Raw genomic sequence first — 26,651 nt, 5'->3', positions numbered from 1 at the left:
AAAAATTATTTTTCAGTCCTACGGTAATCAGCCAGCTTGCAATACTCCATTCTTGGCCAATGTACTGGAATATCCAATAGGGGTTCTGAGATGAGATGGATCACTGAGGTCTATTTACATCTTGCTTCAGGCCTGCTTATGAGATAGAAATGACTTGGGTCACCTTGATGGGCAATCTATACCAGGAGCAAGACAGAATGAATATGTTTCTCTTTACCCTCTTGGACCTCTTGTCAACTTTTGATGCCACTGACAATGGTATCTTGCTGGAATGCCTCCACTCCTTTCTAGTGGAAGGAGCTGTTAGGGAATTCCTAACACTTTGGCTATCTAACACTTATATGTTAGATGCAATTAAAGCCTCAGTCGTCTTAGATTGGAAGGACCAAAAGAAATGGGACATTAAAACATGGTATAAATATTTAGCAGACTATCTCCTCCAAGACTACATTAATGAAAGGGAAAGTTACTATAAAAAGGCCAAATCAGAAAGACATGGGAGGCAAAGTGGATATACTTGATTTACAGAATAAAGGGGAAAGACAAATATAAGGAATTAAACAAGATCATCCTCATGATCGAACAACTGTAATAAATATAGAAAATTTGTAAACTGTTCCTGGGGAGGGGAGGGAAGGAGAAAAAGGAGGAAGAATGTAAACATGTGTTACCAATGGAAATTGTTCTGAACGTTTGTATAATTTTACGTAGCACTATTTACAATAAAAAGGGTTTAAAAAAAAAAACACTTTGGTCAGAGGTCTGTGATGCCCCTTGGGATTATGTTTGTGTAATGTCTGGTTTAATACATAATACAATGTATGTGATGTTGCCTTTGAAAAAAAATCAGGAACTTAAATGAATCCAAAAAGTTGCAGTCATTTTGCAGTTACAGGAGACATAGGACTCCCTTGTTAATAAAGCTCCACTGGGCACTGATGTTTTTCTAGACACAATGCAAAGTGCTGGTTAGGACCTCTAAAGCTCTAAACAGCCCCTGTGACACTTGGATTTTCAAAATTTTGGTTTGGTATGGAAACAAGGATTGGTGATAAAGCTTCAGTGGGGACCCCTTTCCCCCATGATAATGTTTTTAGGAGTAAATTTCCCTTCCTGGGGTAAAATTCTTCTCACTTCCGGCTATCTCACCCCTTTTGTAATTAAGAGTCATATGTAAGTCAAATGTTTGTAACTCGGGGACTGCAAATTGGTCCCATGGTCTATCATTTGTTGTCTTACCAGTGGCAAACCTCTTCTTTATTAAGGAAAGTCGATAGCCAGTGCCTACTAATTCAACATCTACTCCTGAAAGAGTGCTTCCCTCACTGATAAATTGCACTACAAGTGTTGATGGTTTACTGGGTCCTTCGGAAAGGTCAAATTTCGCTCTGAGGGAACCAGAACCTGTTCAAATAAAAATAAGGGGAGCATATGTTAAAGATCATTAAAATAGTATGTAAAAGGTTGACAGATATTTGGAAAATATTTTGGTCATCTAGCAATACAGGCATATGTATATCAGTGAATAAAAAAAGGACTATACGAGTACATAGCAGAACAAACAGGAAAGAAGTTATGTAGTCTTGAAAGCAATAATATTAAAGAGTTGGTTCAGCCTTGGTTGGGATTGTGTTATACTCTAAACAAAGGCCCAATATTTATTTGTATTTATTTGTACCTTATTGTTAACAAATCAATACATATCCCTTATACAATTTTCAAGTGTCTTAAACAAGGTATTGTTTGTCACCTCAAATATTTAATTTTAAAAACTATTGTTTACATACAGTAGAGTCTCACTTATCCAACATAAACGGGCCGGCAGAATGTTGGATAAGCGAATATGTTGGATAATAAGGAGGCATTAAGGAAGAGCCTATTAAACATCAAATTAGGTTATGATTTTACAAATGAAGCACCAAAACATCATGTTAGACAACAAATTTGGCAGAAAAAGTAGTTCAATATGCAGTAATGCTATGTAGTAATTACTGTATTTATGAATTTAGCACCAAAATATCACGATATATTGAAAACATTGACTACAAAAATGCGTTGGATAATCCAGAACGTTGGATAAGCGAGTGTTGGATAAGTGAGACTCTACTGTATTATACATTGTACCTGTATATCATGTAAGTGAACCCTTAGCAACGGCACAAGCAACAGCCAAGCAGTCTCACTCTTTTAGCAACCAGTGTAGGCGGGGCCGCAAGGGAAGGCTCAGCCCACCTCCTCGACACCCACCGGGAGTTACGCGAGGCCGAGACTCTGAGGCCTAGCCACGGAAAGGGTGTCAGGAGTGACTACAGAAACTGCAAGCAGCAAGGATGTTACCCAGGGGACACCCGGATGTTTTACCATCCTGTGGGAGGTTTCTGTGAAAGGTCCAGGTTGGGAGAAAGACCGCTTTTCTGCTACAGAAAAGTGTGAATGTTTCAATTGGCCAACTTGATTAGCTTTACAAAGCCTTGCTGCTTCAAACCCTGGCTACTTCCTGCCTGGGGAATCCTTTGTTGGGAGGTGTTAGCTGGCCCTGATTGTTTCTTGTCTGGTATTCCACTGTTTTCTGGGTGTTGTTCTTTATTTACTGCAAGAAATGTTGCAATTGGCCAACTTGATTAGCACTGAATAGCCTTGCTGCTTCAAACCCTGGCTACTTCCTGCCAAGGGGAATCCTTTGTTGGGAGGTGTTACCTAACCCAGAATGTTTGATGTCTGGTATTCCACTGATTTTTGAGTGGTGTTCTTTATTTCCTGCAAGAAATGTTGCAATTGGACAGCTTGATTAGCACTGAATAGCCTTGCTGCTTCTGGTGTGAGAGAACTGGCCGTCAGCAAGGATGTTGTCCGCATGTTTTACCATCCTGTGGGAAGCTTCGCTTTATATATCTGCAGAAGGTCCAGGGTGGGAGAAAGAACGCTTTTCCGAAGTTTTTTTCATTGAACCAAACTGGGCCATAGCACCGCATGGCCGGGTACAGCTAGTTCCCAATAAAAAGTATTCTGGTTCCGTTTTGACTTTTATATCCAGCATTTTCTGAATCTTCTCTTGGACTTCTCTCCAGTATTTCTTGCAACTCCACATGTCGACCACATGTGAAAGAACGTGCCTACCTGAGTCTCGTATTTCCAGCATAGAATCATAGAATCGTAGAGTTGCCAGAGACCTCATGGGCCATCCAGTCCAACCCCCTGCAAGAAGCAGGAAAATCTCATTCAAAGCACCCCCGACAGATGGCCATCCAGACTTTGCTTAAAAACCTCCAAAGAAGGAGCCTCCACCACAGAGAGTTCCACTGCCAAACAGCTCCCACAGTGAGGAAGTTCTTCCTAATGTTCAGGTGGAATCTCCTTTCCTATAGTTTGAAGCCACTGTTCCGCATCCTAGTCTGCAGGGCAGCAGCAAACAAGCTTGCTCGCTCCTCCCTATGACTTCCCCTCATGTATTTGTACATGGCTATCATGCCTCCTCTCAGCCTTCTCTTCTGCAGGCTAAACATGCCCAGATCATTAAGCTGCTCCTCATAGGGCTTGTTCTCCAGACCCTTAATCATTTTCGTCGACCTCCTCTGGAGGCTTTCCAGCTTGTCAACATCTCCCTTCAACTGCGGTGCCCAGAATTGGACGCATTATTCCAGGTGTGGTCTGACCAAGGCAGAATAGAGGGGGAGCATGACTTCCCTGGATCTAGATGCTATACCCCTATTTATGCAGGCCAAAATCCCATTGGCTTTTTTCACCGCCACATCACATTGTAGGCTCATTTTTAACTTGTTGTCCACAAGGACTCCAAGATCTTTTTCACACGTACTGCTATCAAGCCAGGCGTCCCCTATTCTGTATCTTTGCATTTCATTTTTTCTGCCTAAGTGAAGTATCTTGTATTTGTCCCTGTTGAACTTCATTTTGTTAGTTTCGGCCCATCTCTCTAATCTGTCAACATCATTTTGAATTCTGCTCCTGTCTTCTGGAATGTTAGCTATCCCTCCCAGTTTGGTGTCGTCTGCAAACTTGATGATCGTGTCTTCTAACCCTTCATCTAAGTCATTAATAAAGATGTTGAACAGAACCGGGCCCGGGACGGAACCCTGCGGCACTCGACTCGTGACTTCTTTCCAAGATGAAGACAATGCATTGGTGAGCACCCTTTGGGTTCGTTTGCTTAACCAATTACAGATCCACCTAACCATAGTTTTGCCTAGCCCACATTTGTTTGCCAGAAGGTCATGGGGGACCTTGTCGAAGGCCTTACTGAAATGCAGATAGGCTACATCCATGGCATTCCACGCATCTATCCAGCTTGTAACTCTATCAAAAAAAGAGATCAGATTAGTCTGGAATTATCTGTTTTTGGTAAATTCGTGTTGACTATTAGCAATGACCGCATTTGTTTCTAAGTGTTTGCAGACCACTTCCTTAATGATGTTTTCCAGAATCTTGCCTGGTATCGACGTGAGGCTGACCGGACAGTAATTATTTGGGTCGTCCTTTTTCCCCTTCTTGAAGCATTTATTTGTACATTTTTTATAAAATTTGGCCAATTTTTGTGGGGTAATGTACCACCGGTATATCATTTTGTACCAGTTTTCCTTTAGGCCGTATGCAAAAGTATCTTGTGTTTCCAATTTTTTCCCATTCTTCAAACTTTATTGTGCAGCCTATATTTGCTGCCCATTTTACCATACATTCTTTTACTTAAAGTTGTATCTTTAAGAAATTGAAGTGACACATCCAACTTGGGCAAGTAATGCTCAGCCTCACAGGGAAACAAAGCCAAACTCCCTTTGAACAAATCTTCCCCAACAGAAATGCTTCTGGACAGAAAAACAGCCTAGAATATGAGTATTATTCAAATTACAGGTAATTTCTTTTGCATGAACGCCCTTTAAAACAGTGCTGATTAAGGTGTTTAATATAGCTGAGAACACAAGAAACTAAATGTGCTTTAGTTTTCCACTGATTACTTTCCAAATTGAGACAAAGGGCCCAGAGTATCACTATTTTTCTTATACTTAAGGGTAATACTTTTAAATCAGTTCTTACCTCCATTTTCTGATTTTTCTGAAATACCAGATAATTTCCAAAATGCTTTCATCTGTTCTGAATTCCTGTATGAAAAATTGTGGTTACTCTGAATGCAGTAATACAGAAATATTGCTATACTAGTTCTCAGGTGACCTTCAAAATAGCAAAGAGTGAGCATCAAGATGTTGAGAGCCAATAAAAGCTATTTGAATCCTTCCCAAAGCCTTTTCAGATTTACAAAAGTTTGTCTCCTATCAACGTTTTGAGTAATCCTTTAGGGTCAACGGATAGGATACAAATTTAACATATAAATAACATGTTAGCAATGAACAAGGGTCCACGAACCATTGTTACAGATTGAACCAAAAGTCACAGAGGCGTTTCATGAAAGGCAACTCCTTCATTTTTTATTATAATTTATAGTACCATTACATCATATATGGTATATATAGGAAATAAATGTATATTACATTATGTGTAAAGTCTTTTCAATCTCCCCCCCCCCCAAAAAAAAGATATTAAAACATCAGACCCCATCTGATCTCAACTGTTGTGGACTCCCTGAGTATTTTAATCTTGAGTGTATACAATTTTATTAGCTTTAATATGTTTTTTTTTTACCAGAACAGAATTACACGCTGGCCAGTACAGCTAAAAGATGCAATCCTTCTTAACCAACTCTTTAGTCTAATACCTTGAAAATTATGTCAGTTTAATCCAGAACTGCATTACAGGTTGAATTAGGCTCTCTAACTTAACTATCTTCCTATTATCCTTAAGGAAGCATAAACCAGGAGTGCCTAAAAGTAGACCTGTGAGATTAACATTAAAAACAGGGAAGGATAAGACTGCTTTTCACCAAAGTTTTTACAAGCATACTGGAATGAATGACATAGAGTATTGAACAATTAAAAGTTACCATTTTGCTGCAGGAAGCGACTGCATATTCATTACACCTCCATCAACTGGTACCACGACCTGTATATTAGACAACATACTTGGTGCTGCCATAGATGCCGGGTTGTATTTGTAATCAACTCTTACATCAGTAGTGTTTGCATTGCACTTCCAGTATGTGGCGAGATTCAAAGGTGTAGACTGGATGCCATTTGAAGATACCTTTGCAAACAAACATACAACCATCACAGTAAATGTCCTTGGTCCCAGTAGTATAAAGAGCCGAAATCAACAAGAAAGCATACTCATGTTTACATTATCTACACAGAAAATTGTCAGTGGCTGTGCTTCAGAACTGAAGAGAGGAGAATAATAATAATAATAATAATAATAATAATAATAATAATAATAATAATAATAATTAGTAGTAGTAGTAGTAATATCCCACCTTTCTCCCCATAGGAACTCAAGGTGGCTAATATCCACACTAAACATTCTAAAATATGAGTTTTTCAAATTATACATCATAGATCCTTTCACTGAAAACCAATGAGTAAAGTAGTATGAAGAACCGAGTACTGCAACTAATCAAGCTGAGTTTCTAATGTAACTGAGTCAGCTTTAGTTGACTAAATAAATTACTAGTATGTAAACAAGAACTGGATAGGGGGATTGATAATTCCTATTAATACTGCTGTTTCCCAACAAGTTTTGATGGCACTAATTGCAATTGTTTTTCATGGGTGCAGGGGTACAAATACACCATTATTCTAGTTTCTTCTCAAGAATAGGGATCAGGAAAATCTTCTGGACAAGTTATTTCCTGAAATGGTTCAGTGGCCGGTATCCTGGAGAATTATGATTCCATTTTTTTCTTTTCTGTTTACACAATTCTATTTACAAGTTCACTGGCTGCTGGTTCATTTTTAGGCTCAATTCGAAACTGCGGATCATTATTTTTTAACATCTAAATTCAGAGGTGGATATTCTGATACTGGATAACTTCCATTATCCCTGACAACTGGCCATATTGGTGAAGTGGCTGGGAGTTAGGAGTAGAATGTTAGTTCTCTTATCTGCTACTTAGTCTTTTTTCTTAATTTGCTTTAACTGTTGGCTTTAAATGTTTGATGATAACAGCATTCACAGATGTTTCACTTGAAATTCAGAAATAGGAAGAAATAAACAAAGCTAGTTTTGAAAACATTTATTTTGAAACCAATAAGTCTATAGTTCAACAGAAAACACTGATAAAACCACCGCTGACTATTACCTGTCTAAAAACCCTATGAAATTCATGGTGTTATCATTAGTTGACTTGCGATTTGAAAGTACACATACACACACACAAATTTCATGCAGACTTCTGTATAACATCCTTAAACTAAAACAATTTGCCAACATAAAAAATTAACCATATTACTGATGATATACCAATACTTCTCTTATTGGAAGCATCTATAAATTAACATTCCCCTTCAGCTACTAATACTAGTTTTTTAAAGGTTTGAGTTTAAAAAATGTTATCACCTGATACTTCAGGACATCCACATTATAGTAAGAAGCAGAGGGATTCTGTTCTGATAGTTTCTTGAGGTAGACTGTGACAGCTTGCATATCCATCCAAAAATCCCTTGCATTGGAATCACTTTGTGATGGATCACTGTGTGTAAAAGTTAGAAATGAAAACACCAATTTGAAGTTCCCTTACATATTCCAAAATCAAAATGTTATGGTTTATACCCACAGGCTACTACAAATTTGCATAACAAGGAACAATACAGTGAAAAATCTATTAATATAAGCAAATATATAATACAGTAGAGTCTCACTTATCCAACACTCGCTTATCCAACGTTCTGGATTATCCAACGCATTTTTGTAGTCAATGTTTTCAATACATCATGATATTTTAGTGCTAAAGTCATAAATACAGTAATTACTACATAGAATTACTGCATATTGAACTACTTTTTCTGTCAAATTTGTTGTATAACATGATGTTTTGGTGCTTAATTTGTAAAATCATCACCTAATTTGATGTTTAATAGGCTTTTCCTTAATCCCTCCTTATTATCCAATATATTCACTTATCCAACGTTCTGCCGGCCCGTTTATGTTGGATAAGTGAGACTCTACTGTATATGATGTAATATAATATTGTATAAATCATAATATAGATTGTACAGAAAGTACTAGAACAAGTAAAAGTTTGAGAACAATTTAGAACTTGAAAAAAGCAATTTCTTAAGATCTCCCATATTAAACATAGCACTATCAGATATCAATTAGCTCAAGGTTTTCATTCTGATTTTTGTTTGTTGTGAGAGAGTAAAAAGAAGGAAGATAAAGCCAGCTTTTGCCCTTTGTTATTAACAAAAAATAAATAGCACTTGAGGAAGGATGTAACTGTGTCAAACTCCTCGCAGGACTTAAACATTTTCTCTAAGTTGACTATCTGGCCTCCCTTATTGAGTGAAATTGTTGAGATATATATTTCAAATAAGCCAAAATAATATTGTTGCTTTTAGCTAACTTCTCCCACACTCAGGTTTTATTTACTAAATCAAAAACCAAAAGCAGATCTACAATAGCTAAAAACAATTGTTTAAAAGGTATGGGATTTAAATTAAGTGATGCAGGATAAAACACTGATCAATTGTACAATGATCTTTGCAAAAGCCTACCTGAGCTTCATCAAATCTATTATCTTTCCAAGCTAATAATTTATAGAAGATATTTGGAGTACAGTCCAGAGGCAACAATAAATAAACTAACGGGTCTGTAATTCTTAGGATCCTGGCGGTTAACTTTTTAAAATACAGAAATGATGACATCAGGTCAAACTGTGAACACCAATCCTGTTATGTATGAAGTTTAGCAAGCATGGAGCCCCACAATTCAGAAGGCTGTTAATATTTTGAATAAATATGCTTAAACAAGTACAATAATTAACAACAAATGATATAACTACTAAATTAAGTTGTCTACGGAGCTGTTCATGCCTTAGCATGTTCCTTTCTCTGTAACTTAAAATACATTTTCCTTACATTGGGTAATGTTTTAATTTATTCTCCTACTATTGGATAAGCATGTAAAATGACTTGAAATATTCCACCTTTTTTGTTTTTGATAAGTTATATTTTGCTTTCAATTGCACACAAGGAAATGCATTCATTTCTCTTTAGATTTCTCTTTTGAAATCTCACAGTACAAAGGCAACTCTGTATGATTTAGAAAAAGGCTACTTTGATAGTTTGTTGCAGCTCAACTTCAATGCAAATTGGCAAGTTTATAACATATCTAAAAGTAATGCTACAACTGATTTAGGAGTGCTGAAAAAGAGAACAAAATAAAACAGACTATGAAAATTAGACAATAAAACCATATTCTACAAAGTTGAATATGCACACATACATGTATAATGCAACAAACCATATGGTTTATAATTAGATTTAAAAATAAATACAAAACCTGTATACAAGTTGGGCATTTGGAAGAATCTGCTCTAGTTTGCTTGTGTTTTTTACCCTGAAACAGAGCACAGCAGGGGATGGATTGCTGGTGAAAACTTTAATAATCCCACTTGGGAATGAGACTGTCATATCACCAGTGATCTTCACAATACATCTAAAGAAAGATATGGAAATACAGATATCATTTATGCTGCATTCTGAAAAAATGGGAAAGATAATAGAAAACTGTTTGTGGTTGCACTGATAATACATTTTAACCATAGAACAGTATTAGTTTATGTTTCATTTATTAAATCTGATTTTTAAACCAAGTGAGATTGTAGCTGACAGGCAAACAGTACTCCAAGTCCCAAATATTTTAGTGTAATGCTGTTCATACTGGTAATCCGCCAACTAGTCTGCAGACTCTCCAGGAAAAATAACAGTTGTGAGCAAAAATAAAGTACCACATGTGATAAAAAAAAACATTAACGGCCTTTCAGAGATCTTAAAATACATTATCTTAGAGAATGATGTCCTCCTTCCTTGAGCCAGTAAAACATACCTAATGCAGTAGACCTTTTTGGGGATGTTCAATTATCTTTAGCTTAGATAAGGGCTTTTCACTGACCAGAATTAGGTTTCATGTGACCTTAAGTCCCGCCCCCCTTCTCTCTTACACGTACACACAAAGTCTGGTTCATAGACTTCAAGCAACTGAAATCAATGTTCCTCTGCTCTCCTCATGGTTTCGAGGGAGGGCACAGCAGCGCCACCCTAGCCTTGGCAGAGATATTCACAATTTTTCCACTTTTACAGGGTTCCTACACCCCTATAATTTCAAAATTCTCTTTGAAGAAGCAATTGCCACAAGAGAAGTAATAACTGATATTATCCGCAATGGCTCAAAAAAAAAAACTGTTCCCAATGTGTCAGACATTGGACTAAAATCAACTTCTATGTCAAAAACTGATGTACTGTTCCTGACCAAAGTAGATTTCCATACTACTAAACAAAGCATGTTTTTGATTCCACCTAAACATTAGTAAGAACTTCCTGATGGTAAGAGCTGTTTGGCAGGGGAATATGCTGCCTTGGAGCGTGTTGGGAGTCTCCCTCTCTGGAGGCTTTTAAGCAGAGGCTGGATGGTCATCGGGGTGCTTTGAATCTGTGATCTGTACGGCAGGGAGTTGGACTGGATGGCCCTTGTGGTCTCTTCCAACTCTTATGATTCACCCCTCCCCCAGGTAAAACACTCTCCCAAGATTTGAGGATCTTGTTGAATGAGGTGAGCTAGACCACAAAGTACATGAGAAAACTCCTCTGGAAACAACTTCTGCCAGTGGCGCTCCACTTAACTGAAATTATTTTGGCTCAGTTTTCAAGAACTTCTCCCAGTCTCTCCCAGCACTTCTCATCCAATTCAATGGGTTTTCCTGTCTTTGGGGGGGGGGGGGGGGATCGGGATGGAGCTACTGAGGGGTCAGTTTTTGACAAACCCTTTCCATGCACTTTTCTTGCAGAGGCCAAGTTGATGCTGCGGCAGCGACTTTGTGCAAGCTCATAATACAACTGTGTTGTTGAAGGCTTTCATGGCCAGAATTACTGGGTTGTTGTGCATTTTTGGGGCTGTATGAACCTGGACCTTCCACAAATACAGGGTGTTTGAAAAAGAACTCCCTATTCATCATTTAATTTAAATGGTGAATAAGGAGATCTTTTTCAAACACCCTGTTATATAACCCTCCCTTGCTTAAGTTTTCCAGTATATCTCACAACCTCTGAGGATGCCTGCTATAGATGTGGGAGAAATGTCAGGAGAGAATGCTTCTGGAACATGGCCATACAGCCCGGAAAATGCACAACTCCTCATAATACAACTATCATAAACATATTAATATTTTAATCAGCAACCTATTTGTCCAAATATAGCTTAAGTTTCATCATTTTTCAAACAGCAAAAGGAAAAGCCTAAACTGTTTTGTTTTCAATACAAGAAATCAAACTGCAAATAAATGTTTCACTGACTTTGTGGGATCTGCTCCTTTGAAGTAGGCATTAACGGACTCGGTCAGGGCTACTGCGACAGGCAGCAAATCCTGGTTTCCAAGACTGACAGGACTAGGACCACGTGAAATTCCTAGGATACATAGAGTTCACAGGCTTCAGTCCTAATAATTTCAAATGTTGATGGTTTGACTTCTCATTTTCATAAGCCATTTATTAAAGAACATATTAAAGGACACATTACAAGATGCATATTTGAACATATATAACTAGAATCAATGCAATTAAAATATATCACAAATATTAAATATATTTCACAACCTATTTCATTTCAAATATGTCTACTGCATTATTTCAGGGAAAGTGACTTGTCCTTGAGCTATTAATCCAATTCCAAGTCTTGTTAGCTATACTATAGACAGTATAGACAGTGGTTTAGCTAAGAAGCCACCAGTAAAAATAAAGTTTTGACATTTTCACTTAAGATAGTAAAAAAAGAAGACCTGGATTTAAATGCATAGCCTCTCTAAATGTGTTTCAATGAATGTTTGAATGAATCACATAATGAGCCCCACCACCATGCTCTCTTCTACTGGTTTAGGAAAGCAGCACACCATCACTACTGTGACTCCTCTTAAAGAGACACATTGTTTGCATAAACCAACAGTTCATTACACCCCAGAATGGTTCTGTTAAATTACGTCACTTCTGTAAAAGTGGGATTATCAATCTGCATTAGAGAACTCCATGTGTTCAGAGGGCAAATAGAAGTGAAAGTTGGTAGTTTAGTTAGACAAGAGTTTTTGAGAGACTAGGCTTAGAGTGAAATAATGTTTTGAATGGGTTTTGGTATGGTTATCTGGACTAATGCAGAATCATCATGGGATGCCTTAAACCTACACCTGTTGATAAACTCTACAAGTTAGCTGGCATTGCCCCTCCTGACGTGCGACGGGAAGTTGCTGCTAACGGTGAGAGAAAAAAGGTCGAACATTGTGAAAGCCACCCACTGCATGGCTATCACCCTCCTCCCACCAGACTCAAATCAAGGAAGGGCTTCATGAGAGCCACCACTCCTCTTGATGTTCCTCCAGCAACAGCAAGGGTGTCCCTCTGGGCAGCTAAACCTGGCAATTCCAACTGGATGGCCCCCCAAGAGGGTCTTCCTCCAGGGGCAAACCAAGAATGGGCAACTTGGAAGTCCCTGAACAGACTCAGAAGTGGAGTGGGCAGATCAAAAGACAACTTGGCAAGGTGGCACTACCTGGAGGAAGCCTCCACCTTGTGTGACTGTGGAGCTGAACAAACAACTCAGCACATGTATGCTTGCCCACAATGCCCTGCCTCATGTACGGAGGAGGAGTTGTTTAAAGCTACAGACAATGCGGTTGCTTTTGCCCGCTTTTGGTCCAAAACTATTTAGTTGCTTGTGATTTCTTTTCTTTTTTATTTTATTTCCATTATGTGAAATGTATTTGTTGTACCAATGCTTTTGACACGAAATAAATAAATCTGGACTAATTTGAGAGGAGTTTGATAAAGGGTATATGAGGTTTTAAATATAATAAATATTTAATTTGCTTTGATACATTTAACTCTGTAATAAGTTTCATTTTTATGAGTTTTTGGCCCCTAGAAATATTGAGATCTTGGATTCAAAGTGGCAGCACCTAAAATAGAGCAGCGGGGTCCCCTGAGGTTAGTAGCTGCATAAATCCTCATACATACTTTAAGGGAATTTAGATGGCCCTCCAGTTAGTGTCACACACTTGGGGCAGGAAGAAGTCCTTACATTGTGGCAGAGGTGGAGATCAGGGGATACTCTCACTCTTGGTAACTATGGAAGTCTTCCATTTTGTGGGTTAATTGGTAAAAACCCCATATTTGGCCAAAGTGAGTGGTGGGATTGCCTGAGAAAAGCCCTTATAGCTCTTTTCAGGCACTGGGAGACCTCTGAAATTGAAACTTCACAGCTGGTGGGATAAGAGTTGTAAAACCCCCAAATGGATTCATAATTCCTTTCCCCACATTTGACTAGCTTAAATGTAAACTTAAAAAACAAAGAAAAAGCAGTATCGTCTTAAATTTCATTTCTGTCCACTTCTTATTTTGATAATATGCTTGTTAAAATAAATCTTGTAGATCTAATTATTCCCAACATTGTATATATGGTGTTGTAATAAACAGGTGAAAATACACTTTTTGAAATAACACTGATCTTCCATTCTTTACTAAATAATTAATGTAGTCCATACTAGAATAGTGTTAGATCAATAGAAATTATTGATGAGTCAGATATTTTAACAGAATTTTTGAGCAGATTTATGACTTACCTATTGTGGGTGTATTTGCTGCACTCATGGAAGCAGAGGATGATATTGAAGAGGAGCTTTCTGCACGTGCCAAAGGAGCTGATGGAGGTGGGCTGGAACTGGAGGTAAGGGGAGGGCTAAATGGCCTTGGCTTAAAACAAAATTCAAAAACATCAGTAAGCACATTTAACTAAACATGTGTACAGTGAGAGAGATAAAGATCACTGACCCAAGTTGTACTACACCTACAATTTCATTAATTCCACTAAGTTTTGCTGTAGTCAACTTTGGTCTGGAAGCTGGTCTGGGAGGAGGCACCAAAGTACCTACAGAAAGAGGAGTCGTTGGTCTTGCTGGAAGGCAAAAAGTGGGATATTAATGTATTTACATATTCATAAACATTGGCAACAAACCATTAAAAACAGCTCAATTTAATTTTGCACTAATTATTTTAATGCAAAATTAAATTGAGCAGTTTTTAAAAGAAACTACGGAAAATGCCTGAATTAAGATACAATTCAATAGTATTAACTACACCATTGATTCTTAAGCCATGGCAATAGTACAAATATGACTATGAAGAGTCTCATTAGAAATAATATAAAATGTCAGCAATTTCCTATATTGTTTCTATGTAGTATTACTTTTCTTAATTGTGATCAAGCTATCTGCCAAAGAGACCTGAACAAAGCATACTAACTTGCTGCAAATAAATTTGTTTAATTACCACGTAGTGTGTATCACTTTTTTTCATCATTGCTTCCCCCTCTCAACCCAATCAGAAAGCAGCAATAAGTGGATAATTTAGGGTTAAGGAGATTTCCTAGGACCTAGCACATTTTAGAAATGATGGATTGGAGAAGGTAGGCATCCATGACTATCCTTGCATATAACCACAAGATTAGGATATGGCCACCAAGCAGAGTGTCTCCCAGCTTGGCCAGGTCTGTTAAGAACTACTTGGCTTTGAATCTACTTCACTGAAAAAAACATGGAGATATTGGCTCCAAGTACTGAATATAAACAGACATTAAAAAAGCAGGTCCCCATTAGCAGTCTGTGTTATCAAAATGATGTGTAGACGGAATCTAGTTCACCAAAAAAATTGATCAACACTTATGGAATACATATTTCTTAATAATTCACATATTTCCATTACCTGAGGTACTGATGGTATTTGCTGAATTATCTTTTTGCAGAATACAAGAAGACGAAGAACTTTTTTGCAGAGAAATGGATTGGGCTAAATAACAAAAGTGAGAGAGAAAAGTGTTTACAGTTTTTCCCATTATCCAAGCTGTATTCTAAGCAAAAAATGAAGTATTACTTTAAGATTTAGTAGTTAAATATTACAGTAAGTATATACAAAATGTGTGATCTACAACTATAAACCATCTGTCACATGTGGAATATTAGCACAAAAATCCCAAGTAAACTAAAATTGTTTTATTAAAAAATAAATTCAACAGAAAGCACAACATATTGCAAAATATTGCAAAAGATGGCCTTTGACTCTATACTTGTTATCAAATCACAATATGCTATTTGGCTGATACCCACATATCAAGAACAAAATAGATAATCAGCTAATATCATGATTACTGGAGAATTCATAATTTTGTGCTACATTGTACCCGCTATGTAAAAATTATAGATAGGATCTAATAAAATGTTTCTACTGGGGAAGCTGCTTCCAGAAGAAAAATTGGCAGAAAAGCAATCCCCAAACCCCAACAGATTCACATCATGGTAAAATATTGCTATAAAAGGAAAGGGTTGGGAACCCCTCCAAATTAGGATTTTGTGATGTAGATGACAGAAAACCTCAGTGCTAGCAAACTGTTGGCTTTACATCTGAAAGCTTTAAGTGGAAGTTTGCAAAACACAAGCAATGTTTTGCAAACATTCTCAAAAGCCAGTAGATATGTCCAAAGAGGAACATAAATGTTGGTAAGATAATTGAAGTTGAGTTATTTTTCTAAATAATCCTACTACTTTATTAGGGGAGAAAAGCTGTAATAGACTTCATATCTGCACAGTTATTGACATGTTACACTACTCAATGGCATTTTCTCTTAGAAAAATAAAACCATCTCATTCTTCAGAATTAATGTTACCTGATGAGGATGAAGACATTGTTGAAGCAAGGGAGGAAGAGTCACCAGAATTTCTAAAGAGTGGATCCCAGGCCAGGAGGTCATTGTTCCCCTTCCTAAGTATAAATCACATTGTTTGTAAATGCATATTACTACATGTTTTCAATGCTCTATTAATCAGTTACATTTAATCAGCATGCTTTCATAAAAACATTCATCCATATTCCAAAAACATAGTGTCTTTTGTAAAGTCATGCCTTATTAATTATATATTCTTTTTTTAATATAAAGAATAGTTTGAGAAAGGAAATACTCTTTCTTACGTATTTCAATCCAGATAGTAAATATTTGCTAATCTGTATATTTTGGTAAAAGAAGACCTAATGATAATCCCTTTCCAATAATCTGTTGAATGAATACTGTCAGTGTTAATTCAGTGTAACATTTTGTGATATTTAAAAAGGATAGTTTTTGTGAAGAAAAACATGTTATTCTATAGCACTTAGGGAAGCACAAGTTCTCAATCTTTTTTTAAAAAACTTCTTTTCGCAGAAGGCTGCATAAGCGCAGTACTGCTAACCAATATGGTTTTGAAATGGTCGTCTGTACAGACCCACGTTGGATTTTACACCTTTTTTGGAACTTTGTCAATGTAGACTTGCATTTACAAAAAACTCCAAAACATGCATTTTGAAGGCCTAAACTCCAACCTGAGACTGTACAGAGACCATAAAAAAGAGTTAGTTGACTCTTTTTCAGTCAACCCTTAGCTATGCTATTTTTGTAACCAACCTTGAGTCCCTGCGTGGGAAAAAGGAAAGACATGAATAAAAAGATGCATGGTTGTATTGATTTTTTTCATATTCTTTAAGAATATGGGTTGATTTCTAAGGTAAGATATACATGATAAAAATCCTTTAAAAATAATAGAAAGTGGTACATTGGAGGACTTACCATAAAGGTCCATTCTTGCCAAGGAGTAGCCATTCATGAATGGATTAAATCCTAATGCTGTCCTGGCTAGGCAAAATATCATACTTTAAATTGAACATTTTATTGAACCTCATCTCTTCCTTTTTCAATTCATTTATAAAGCAAAGACACAAGAAAAGTACAGAGAAAATTCCTCACCTCAAGGAAAAGGTGATGATCTTCCTATCTGGCTATGGTGGTCCACGCCTTAGTTACCTCTAGACTGGATTATTGCAATGCGCTCTACGTGGGGCTGCCCTTAAAGACGGCCCGGAAACTGCAAGTAGTCCAGCGTTCGGCAGCCAGGCTACTGACAGGAGCGAATTACAGGGCATGGTCAACCCCCCCGTTTAAGGAGCTCCATTGGCTGCCGTTTATTTTCGAGCCCAATTCAAGGTGCAGGTTATCACCTACAAAGCCCTAAACGGTTTGGGACCCACCTACCTTCGTGACCGCATTTCCCCCTATGAACCTGCACGATCTCTACGCTTGTCGGGGGAGACCCTCCTCTCGCTCCCACCACCCTCGCAATCGTGGTTGGTGGGGACGAGGGAGAGGGCCTTCATCATCGTGGTCCCCGGGCTCTGGAACTCTCTCCCCAGGGAGGTCAGGCTGGCCCCTACCCTCCTTACTTTTCGGAAGAGCCTGAAAACTTGGCTCTTCCAACAGGCCTTTGGCGACTGATTTCCATAGTAAAGGATTTATCTGTTGCCTTTTTTAAACTTTATTGCACTTTATTCCTCTAGCCGGCCATAGTTTCCTTGTGTATGCCTTCCCCAGCACTTTAATGGGAAAATAGTTCTGGTATCTACCTCTTTCCAATTGTATCTGACACTACTTGCACTTTCTTTCTTTGGCCCAGTTCTTTTTAGGAGCCAACCCACGATTTTATCAAAGTATGTTTATTGTATGTGACCTCATTTGCTTTATGATTTGTTTTATTGTTGATTGATTTGTTTTATTGTTGAGTTTTTACATTGTCTGTTTTGCCTGGGCTTGGCCCCATGTAAGCCGCCCCGAGTCCCTTCGGGGAGATGGGGAGGGGTATAAAAATAAAATTCTTATTCTTATTCTTCTTATTGTTATTATTATTATCCTGACTGGGAATGAATGGCTTCTTTTCTTTGGCAAGAATGGAACTTCACTGATAAGTCTTTTAATGTGCCATTCTCAATCAGCAAAAAGGGAGCTATCCGTGAATGGGATTTACCCAAAAACATATAAGTATTTGAATGGGAGGCAGCAAGAATGTGGTATAACTTGTTTCAATGTGGTATGACTTGTTTCAGAACCATTTTACTAAAAGACACTCTGCCTGGAGAATATGTGTCTAGTTTCTAGTGTTAAGTGAATGTGGTCAGCAGATTTCATCCAGGGATGCATTGATAGAAAAAGCAATGGCTGTGATGACTTTCTTTCACTCTACATACTAGAGCCCCCAGTGGCGCAATGGGTTAAACCCTTGTGCCGGCAGCACTGCTGACCGAAGAATCCCGAGAGAGCGAGGTGAGCTCCCCTCTGTCAGCTCCAGCTCCCCATGCGGGGACATGAGAGAAGCCTCCCACAAGTTGGTAAAAACATCAAACATCCAGGTGTCCCCTGGGCAATGTCCTTGCAGACAGCCAATTCTCTCACACCAGAAGTGACTTGCTGTTTCTCAAGTTGCTCCTGATACGAGAAAAAAAAAACTCTACACTAGTACCTTGTGGGCTGATGGCAAGCAGAAGGAAAGTGCTCTGAATTAGTAATAGAAACAAATGAACCTTCTATGGCAGAAAAGGCTAAGTGAGCTTTTTGAAGAAAAGGAAACAGTGCAGACAGTGTTTGAAAAAAAAAACCCAGGAAAATAATAAACTGAAGGAAAAAGAAGTCAAAGTGAAGGAGATGGATATACAACCCTCCTAGGCAATGCAAAAAAAATAAATAAACCTAAGGTAGGAGATGAGGACCAATAAAAAAGGTTCAGTATAAAATAAGGAAATATTTTGTATAGTCTGGGTCGCAACAGGTGTTAATATGATCATGAATGGCTCTTTCTTCACTGTCTTAGAATGATTTCTATCCATAATCTCTTGATTAAATCTGACAAATATCAGGTCAGATGTCAGATACATGCACCAGACTTATGCACCAATGTAACACTTTTGTGCATCAATGTATAAATATGTATACACCATACATAGGCATCAATTTAATGATGTAATGATATGTACCAATTTGGCACTGAAATTATACCAAATTTTAATCTGAATGATTTTACTATAAATAGAAACATTTAAATATGAGCAAAAAGATGTATACATGTATCCAATCCAGTATGAACATTTTTTTAAAAAAAGGTAAGGGGGGAGGGAATCAGTTGGAATGAAAAATGAAATGAATTTAATAAAAAAAATCAAACTGTAAAACTTAAAACTTAACATGTCATATCTGAATCCAGCAATGAATCTGGATAAAATCTTACAAAAATAATATCTGATAATTTAAAAATAAAAATGTCAAAGAAGAAACTTACTCGTTGGATGGAGCAGAAAGCTTTGATTTTGTTAATTCTTCACCTAATTAAAAATATCATGATCATTGAAAGCAAAAGTATTTAATTAACAAAATCAACCGTGTTTTACAAAAACACAGTTCTGACTGGTAAATGACAATCCAAAGCATTTCAAACAACAAATGAAATGAACATGTACTACAATATGAGTTATACACTGCTGCTATGTTTTCCTAGTTGAGCTTATAGTGTAGTTATTTAACCTAGGGTTAAGAAGCCTTAGGACTTCAGGGGTCTTATGAACTTGGATGGGGAAACAATAGATCTTTATTTTCACTAACCCCTCTAACTGAAATGTACCATTTCCTTCAATTATAAATATAGGCAACAACTGGGAGTAGTATTTGAATTATTTTTGGGCTTCATCAGACTGTCAAAGAAGCCCATAGCACAAAACAACCACAATACTAGAATCTAGCATAATACAAAATGCCTGTTCCTGCTCCCCTGGGACTGTTTTCTTCTTCAACACAGAACAATTAAATCTCAGCTGTTCTATGGGAAGTCCAAGGAAGAGGGAATAAACAAATTATCAAATGTCTGTTTTCCTCCCAAAGGAAAGATTTTTTCCATTTTAAAATGGACATTTAATACATCCATTGCAAAGTAGCTGTGCATGTTTTCAAGTTGCCAGACAATGTCTGGTGACCTCATGAACTTCATAGATTTTTTTTAAAGCAAGGAATATTCAGGTGTGATTTTGCCAGTTCCTTCCTCTGAAATATAGCCTACAGCTGGTAGGCTGGTAGGAGTTGTGGGAGGTCTAAAACATCTGGAGGGCTGAAGTTTGCCCATGCCTGGCCTACGGGCTCTGGTATTCCTTAGTGGTCTCCCATCTCTCTCAGCTTCCAGGATCAGATGGGATGTGGTGCCTTTAGGGTATTTGACCAAAAGCTAAGACATGTGGGCTGCTGCTGGGAGTGTAAGGGCAAAAGTGCTCCCTCAACCAAAAGAATAGTTTCCTTTAAAAACTATCACACAGAAGCCAGGCTCAAACATTTATTTTGTGCATATCAGAAAATACACACACACACAAGCTTCTCAGCCATCCAAAATTCAAAACGACTAGAACTCTCAAACAGCCAGCAAAAAAATCAAAGAAATAATACTTTAAAATAAAATAAATAAAAATAAAAAATAAAAATTTTTTACAATACAATAAAATCAGTTTTTATAAAGCAGTAAAACTGTTACATTAAGTTATGTTTGCCTTTATTTCTTTTTATCTGCTTTTAATAGTATTTCAATATTAATATGAAATCAATACAGAGTTTATGGTATGGTATAGAATGGGGTATAGTATTAGTTAGGCCTATTTTTAAAAGTAACTCTCAAGTAACCAGAAACTACATTTATTCAGCATCTACCAATCTCCATGGTGTCAGTTAACCGAGAGTCTATTATATGTGTGTGTGTATACACACATACTGTTATTATTATGTGCCTTCAAGTCATTTCTGACCTATAGTGCAAACCTTGTTTAGAGGTAGTTTGCCACTGTTTCCTCTAAAACTGAGAGTGTGACACTTGCCTAAGGTCACCCAGTACATTTTCATAGCTGAGGATTCTTAAACCAATGTCAAACCATCACAGCATGCTGGTTCTTGTATACACACACACACACTGTTTCAATGAAGACAGATTCCTCTAGCAGTAACCACAAACCATTTACTTCCAGGATGATGTTAAGACCAACATGGAAAATATTTTACTTTTTTTGCATCTATAGGCATGCTAAAAAAATAAGATCACCATAATTTGGAGGGAAATCCCTGATGTTTAAATCAGATGCAAACATTAAGATTCAGCATGAAATATCACTTCGTGTCAGAGAGTTGCACTAAATCCCATCTAATACCACACACTCATTTAATTAATTAATATTTTATTATGGACATGTATCTTATTCTGTACAACTGCAAGAAAATACAGACATCTGCAGCTGCTTACTGTAGCAGAGAAACGTTCTTCACTTCAAAAATCTCAAATACAGAGAGAACTTTTGAAAAAAAAAAACCCTAAACTGAATACCCAGCTTTTTTCTCTACAGGAATTAATAACTATACAGGCACTTCCTCAAAAAGAAAATTAAAGTCTTGCAACAGTAGGAGCTATCTGACGATGGTCAAGGGATCACACAGACTTACTAGATGAGTTCCGGTTCATCTGTGCCTGCACAAAAGATAATGAAAAACAAACAGTGCTTAATGAACAGATATTTTTGATCAGAGTGAATAGATACAAATTCTGGAACATTCATTAGATACTAAGATTAGAACTGTTAAAAAGCAAAAAAAAAAAAAAAGCACGTTTAAAGACAGGAAAAGTATTTATGTAAGTGATGAAATATTTATAACAGTTTTTCATAACATAACATCCTAGGACCATAGTGGGATAGCAGAAAACCCAAACAATATGTGCTATTTTACAAGTTCCTTCTTTAGTATTAAGATTTGCTAAGAACACTCTCTTTTACATCCCATCACAAGGAACAATACTATAAATAGAAATATAGGATAGGGGCTTCTCTGGTGTGGCATCCATTTGTGAAATACATTGTTTTGGCTGGTGTTGTTGTCTTATAATTAAATACAAAAATGTACATAATTAAAATTTGGCTCTTTATTCAACCTTTATATGACCTTTATATGGCCATGGCATGAGGTTGCCTTGTTGGGTCTGGGGTTGTTTTTTTTTTTTTTTTTGGTCTTCTTTTTTATTTAACTGAAAGCTTTAAAATTGTTTTCATATGTTTAATTTTTATTTCTCTAGACCAGAGTTTCTCCTCCAGGTGTTTTGGACTTCAGCTCCCAGAAATCCCAGCCCACTTACCAGCTGTTAGCAATTGTGGGAGCTGAAGTCCGAAACACCTGGAGGAGCACAGTTTGAGATACACTGCTCTAGACCGTTCACTAAACTACTACACAAATCTATCTATCTATATATAAAAGAGAGATGGAATCCTGCCACCGAGCAAAACAACAAAACTAAACACCCCCCAACCTCAAAATTTCACAACACAATCCATCATCCACGCCTCGAGATTGAAACCACGAAACATCACGTCATGAACCTCCACAGGGCCTAAAAAACCCCAAAAACCGGAATGTACCATGTGCGCCTGTGCCAAAATGGGCCCCACATGAGGACAGAACAGCCCCCAACCCCCCTCAACCAGCGACCCTCAACAACAAGGTTTCAACCCTCCCAGGCGCCTCTCCTGCCTCTTCTCTCCTCTCCTCTCCTCTTTTCGGCTCCACAGCTTCCCCCCCTCCCCGCCTCTGAATACGGAACAACAACAGGGAAACCGCCGCACCTGAAGAGAGGACCTCACACTTCAGGAGCAAGGTCTGTGGGAAATGGTGGCCCTCACAGTCCTCACCAGGGGAAACGGACCGCAAACTGCGGACCACAAAAAACTTCGAGGGAGGGAAGGGAACTTTTGAGGACTTCGAGGGAGGGAAGGGAACTTTTGAGGACCACACCTTTCCTCCCTCTCCCCCCACCGTCCCTCACCTTGCCTTCGCCGCTTTTGGGTCCCCCAGCTTTCCTCCCTCCCCCCCACCAGCCCCCACCTTGCCTTCGCCACTTTTGGAGGCTGCGACTTTCCTCCCCCCCACCGCCCCTCGCCTTCCCTTCTCCGCTTTGGGAGGCGCAGCTTTCTTCCTCCTCCCCCCCCCCCACTGGCCGAACCTTGCCTTCACCACTTTTGGGGACCGTGGCTAACTGATTAATGCAGAGTAAACATTCATTGTGTCAAGGCAAAAAAAAATAAGAGGCATCTTGGCTTATTTTTTAAATGACAATAAACCATTAGATTAAAACTCAGCTATCATAAACAACCAGCATTACTAAATCTTTACTGAAGTATGATATTCAATCATTTAATACTTACTGGACTATGTCTCTGATGTCAACATAGGAAAGAAAATGGAAAAAAAAGACATACAATTATGTGCAAGTTATATGTAACACTTAATATTCTTGCCTAAGTTTCAAATTTGAAGCACCAGGCTTGTGTTAATACAATAAAAATCACAAGCATATAGTTTCATTTTAAAGAGAAAGGCAAGTATTGTTGAAATAAATTATGATTTCACTATCTGGGTCCACCATAGATTTCCTATAGCATAAAACAGTGAATCCTTGTTAATTTTATGGCCTGAATCCTATTGTTAATCCTAACTAGAATCGATGGAATTTATATAAGCGTAAACTCACAATTCTGTAATTGATTCAATAGTCTATTCTAGTTAGGTCTACAAATAAGACTTTTCATTTGCAATCTCCATAGTATAGAGCAGTGGTTTCCAATCCTTTTTTGACCAGGGCCCACTTTAACCAGGGTCCACATTAGTACCAAAAGGGTTATAAATCCTTTTTTGATCAACTTTAGATTTGGTTTGGTTATTTGGAGTGCTGATTGAGAAAACTGCATTGGATAGACAACATCAGCTTTAGTTTCTGATACGGAACATACGCCATCCAGTAGTTGCCATCTGCTCACCCACAGAAAACCGTATTTAATAATCTAGAGCTGATGTGGTCTATCCAATGCAATGGTCAGCTCTGCGGAAAGGAGCAGTAATAAAATAAATAAATAAATAAAGTGGAAGGAGGCAAACAGACTGGATTTTCGTTCTCAACCCGTGGCCCACAAGTTGAGAACCACTGGTCTAGAGGAAGGGTGGGAATTATGCGACCTTCCAGATATTTTTGGATTCCTCTCAGGAACAAGCAATAGTATGTCCAATGTTAAGAAAAGCTGGGAACTGTGGTCCAATAACACCCATAGTGTCATTTGATTCCTACCCCAGAATATCCATGAGCCTCAGGGGCACCAATATGGTTCCACGTCATATAGAAAGAACATTAGGAACACACACTTTCCAAATTGGATGTATAGAACTATTTTAGAATATCAGACATTTACAACTCTTCCAAGAAGAAAAGTTCTAAATGCCTGGTATTCTCTTATACTTGCAGTTACTCCAGAACAAAGAGCACCAAAGCAGAGATAGAATTGAACTCTAACAAGCATTACTAACAGAGATAGAATTGAACTCTAATAAGCATTCCCCTTCCTACATCTGAAGCTGATTTAGAGCAGAGATTTCCTGTATTGAGCATATATATCCTCAATAATGTATATTACAACCTTGAATTTGGCCCTTGCAGGTATCTTGCCCCTCTGCTTCTTCTGAATCCCCACTACTATTTCTTACCAAAATCACAATTGCTCTAAGATTGCTGAGCACACATAAGACATAAGAGAATTGGAATCTATGTGCACAAAAGCATGTGTGGCCCCATCAGAAGCTGAACCTGGAATGAAAAGCTTGTGTACTTCTTTACAGTATAGCTTCAAACAGTAAGCTATACTAGAAACACGGTATTTTTTTCTGAACATTACTTGCTAACCTACACAGCTAGCATCTCTCATCCCGTTTCTGAGCAAATTTTTCCTACTTTCTCACAGGCTCCTTGTAGACAATAGAAGCAAGATTGGAATACCACTTTCAAAAAATTACTTTTCATAATTTAATATAATTAAAAAATTGATAGTAAAGACAGTGACATTCTACACCTCACCGATGCATGCTAAATGTGAGTTAATTCCATCCTGCCTATACTAGCAGTTATAACAAAATAATTTACAGTGTTTGCTACACTCAAGATTGTGCATTGATTACTTACAGATATAGCTGGCGACAGTGTTATATTTCCTATTGATTCCTTTAATTCATCCAGTGAAGGCATTGTATAATGAGAACTATTGTTTGGCTGTACAGGTTTAATTTCCACATGGAACTTCCTTGGTTCGTCATCTTCAGAATCGGAATCACTTGACGAATAGAAGTGGTTTTCTTTGGCATGTTATTTTTAGTTAAAGTAAAAGCTGATTAATCAGTTAATTATAGGTCTAACTGCTAAGAATATAAACTGACATGCAACAATAATCACATAAACAAGTATGTGCTAATCAAAATGTTTAAACCTTAGAAAAGTCCCTAAAATTTAGATTCAAAGAACATTACAGAGACAGCTCAAATGTCTATAGAACAATAAAAAGGATATTCTGACTAGCTTCTGGCTTAATGCTATAGCCTTCATCATCCACATCTGGAATGTTCTGGAAAGAAACAATAATTAATTAGGGCAACATATTAGTGAAAATATTTTATGCAGATGTCTTAAACTATTGTTGATAATCTTTTAGGTTATTGATGAAAATAAAGTGTTTTTCTCAGCAGAAATTTCAGGTTATTTAGTGCAAGCAAATCCAGTTCAACATATTTTGTAAATTTACAAGACATTAGATGCCGTTTCACAATATATATTTTTTTACAGCTGAGAAGCCAAAACTGATGGGACAAACATTTGTCTGATATTGTTGTTCTTGTTTAATTTTGGCTAGAAACGTATAAATGACATAACATTTTGCAGAACGTCATCCAAAACTTACACAGTGAATTAGACATCCCATCTAGAATGTATGGCAGGTATGTAACTAATTAGAACCAGTGTGGTGTAGTAGGTCGCACATTGGACAAGGATTCTTAAACCAGGGTTCGAATTTTTGTTTGGCCATAGAAACCTACTGGCTGATCTTGGGAAAGCCAAACTGTCTCAACCTCAGAGAATGGCAACACCAACCTCCTTCTGAATGAAGTCTGTCAAGAGGATCCTGTGATAATTTCACCTTAATATTGCCTTGAATGTGAAGATGCACAACAACAAATTAAGAGGATAGAAAACCATGTTGACAGATGTTGTTGGACTGTAACTCCCATTATGCCCTTCATTTTCTATCTCTGTTAGGGCCAATGGGAGTTGCAGTCCAAGGGCCCTTTGATCTGAGGCAGAATTTCTTTTCATGAAATTCTTGAAACAAACTAAATCTTGGAATAATAAGTTTTGGAACGGGTTGTTGTGTGTTTTTCGGGCTGTATTGCCCCTTGCATTCCCAGAGGCCCAAAACTAAATCCTCCTTTTATTTTCCTGAATATTTGTCCTCTTTCCTGCTAAAAAATGTCTGTTTTCAAGAGGCTAAACTGATCCAGTTTTCACTCGCGTGAAGCATGAAAAAGGTAGTGTTTATGTTGGGAACAGTTAGAAAAGGAACAAAACTAATTTTCCAATATGATAACTACCCTTATAAAAACTTATGGTGCAACTACACTTGTGTGATGATCTATGGGCCTTGTAGTCCTGCTCAGGACATTGTAATTCCTGATGAGGATGAAAACTTGGGTTTTTTACCTTCCCAGCCTGAACTGGATTCCTCTCAGCCAGATCTTTCCCAGGCAGATCTGGGAACCTTGCACCT

The 26,651-nt window shown here is 37.7% G+C and overlaps 1 protein-coding gene across 4 annotated transcripts in view; it reads right to left on the bottom strand.

Annotated features, from left to right (window-relative positions):
* Nucleotides 1-26,651, bottom strand: part of fcho2 (FCH and mu domain containing endocytic adaptor 2) — a 119,876-nt gene that overhangs the window by 3,350 nt on the left and 89,875 nt on the right. For 3 of the 4 annotated variants that reach the window (XM_062972312.1, XM_062972310.1, XM_062972313.1), the window contains exons 12-26: nucleotides 25,400-25,454; nucleotides 25,019-25,197; nucleotides 23,217-23,228; nucleotides 21,469-21,493; nucleotides 19,283-19,325; nucleotides 15,817-15,911; nucleotides 14,859-14,942; nucleotides 13,949-14,052; nucleotides 13,721-13,850; nucleotides 11,409-11,520; nucleotides 9,400-9,555; nucleotides 7,456-7,588; nucleotides 5,948-6,147; nucleotides 5,047-5,111; nucleotides 1,240-1,404 (exon numbers count right to left, since the gene is read on the bottom strand). In XM_062972312.1, coding sequence (XP_062828382.1) covers nucleotides 1,240-1,404; nucleotides 5,047-5,111; nucleotides 5,948-6,147; nucleotides 7,456-7,588; nucleotides 9,400-9,555; nucleotides 11,409-11,520; nucleotides 13,721-13,850; nucleotides 13,949-14,052; nucleotides 14,859-14,942; nucleotides 15,817-15,911; nucleotides 19,283-19,325; nucleotides 21,469-21,493; nucleotides 23,217-23,228; nucleotides 25,019-25,197; nucleotides 25,400-25,454 — 1,558 coding nt within the window. The remainder of the gene's footprint in view (nucleotides 1-1,239; nucleotides 1,405-5,046; nucleotides 5,112-5,947; nucleotides 6,148-7,455; nucleotides 7,589-9,399; nucleotides 9,556-11,408; nucleotides 11,521-13,720; nucleotides 13,851-13,948; nucleotides 14,053-14,858; nucleotides 14,943-15,816; nucleotides 15,912-19,282; nucleotides 19,326-21,468; nucleotides 21,494-23,216; nucleotides 23,229-25,018; nucleotides 25,198-25,399; nucleotides 25,455-26,651) is intronic. The other variant, XM_062972311.1, reaches the window with a different exon arrangement.

Source organism: Anolis carolinensis, chromosome 2 (genome assembly GCF_035594765.1).
Source record: "Anolis carolinensis isolate JA03-04 chromosome 2, rAnoCar3.1.pri, whole genome shotgun sequence".
Classification (NCBI taxonomy): domain Eukaryota; kingdom Metazoa; phylum Chordata; class Lepidosauria; order Squamata; family Dactyloidae; genus Anolis; species Anolis carolinensis.
The sequence above is the reverse complement of the archived record's forward strand: the minus strand, read 5'-3'. Positions and strand labels throughout refer to the sequence as shown.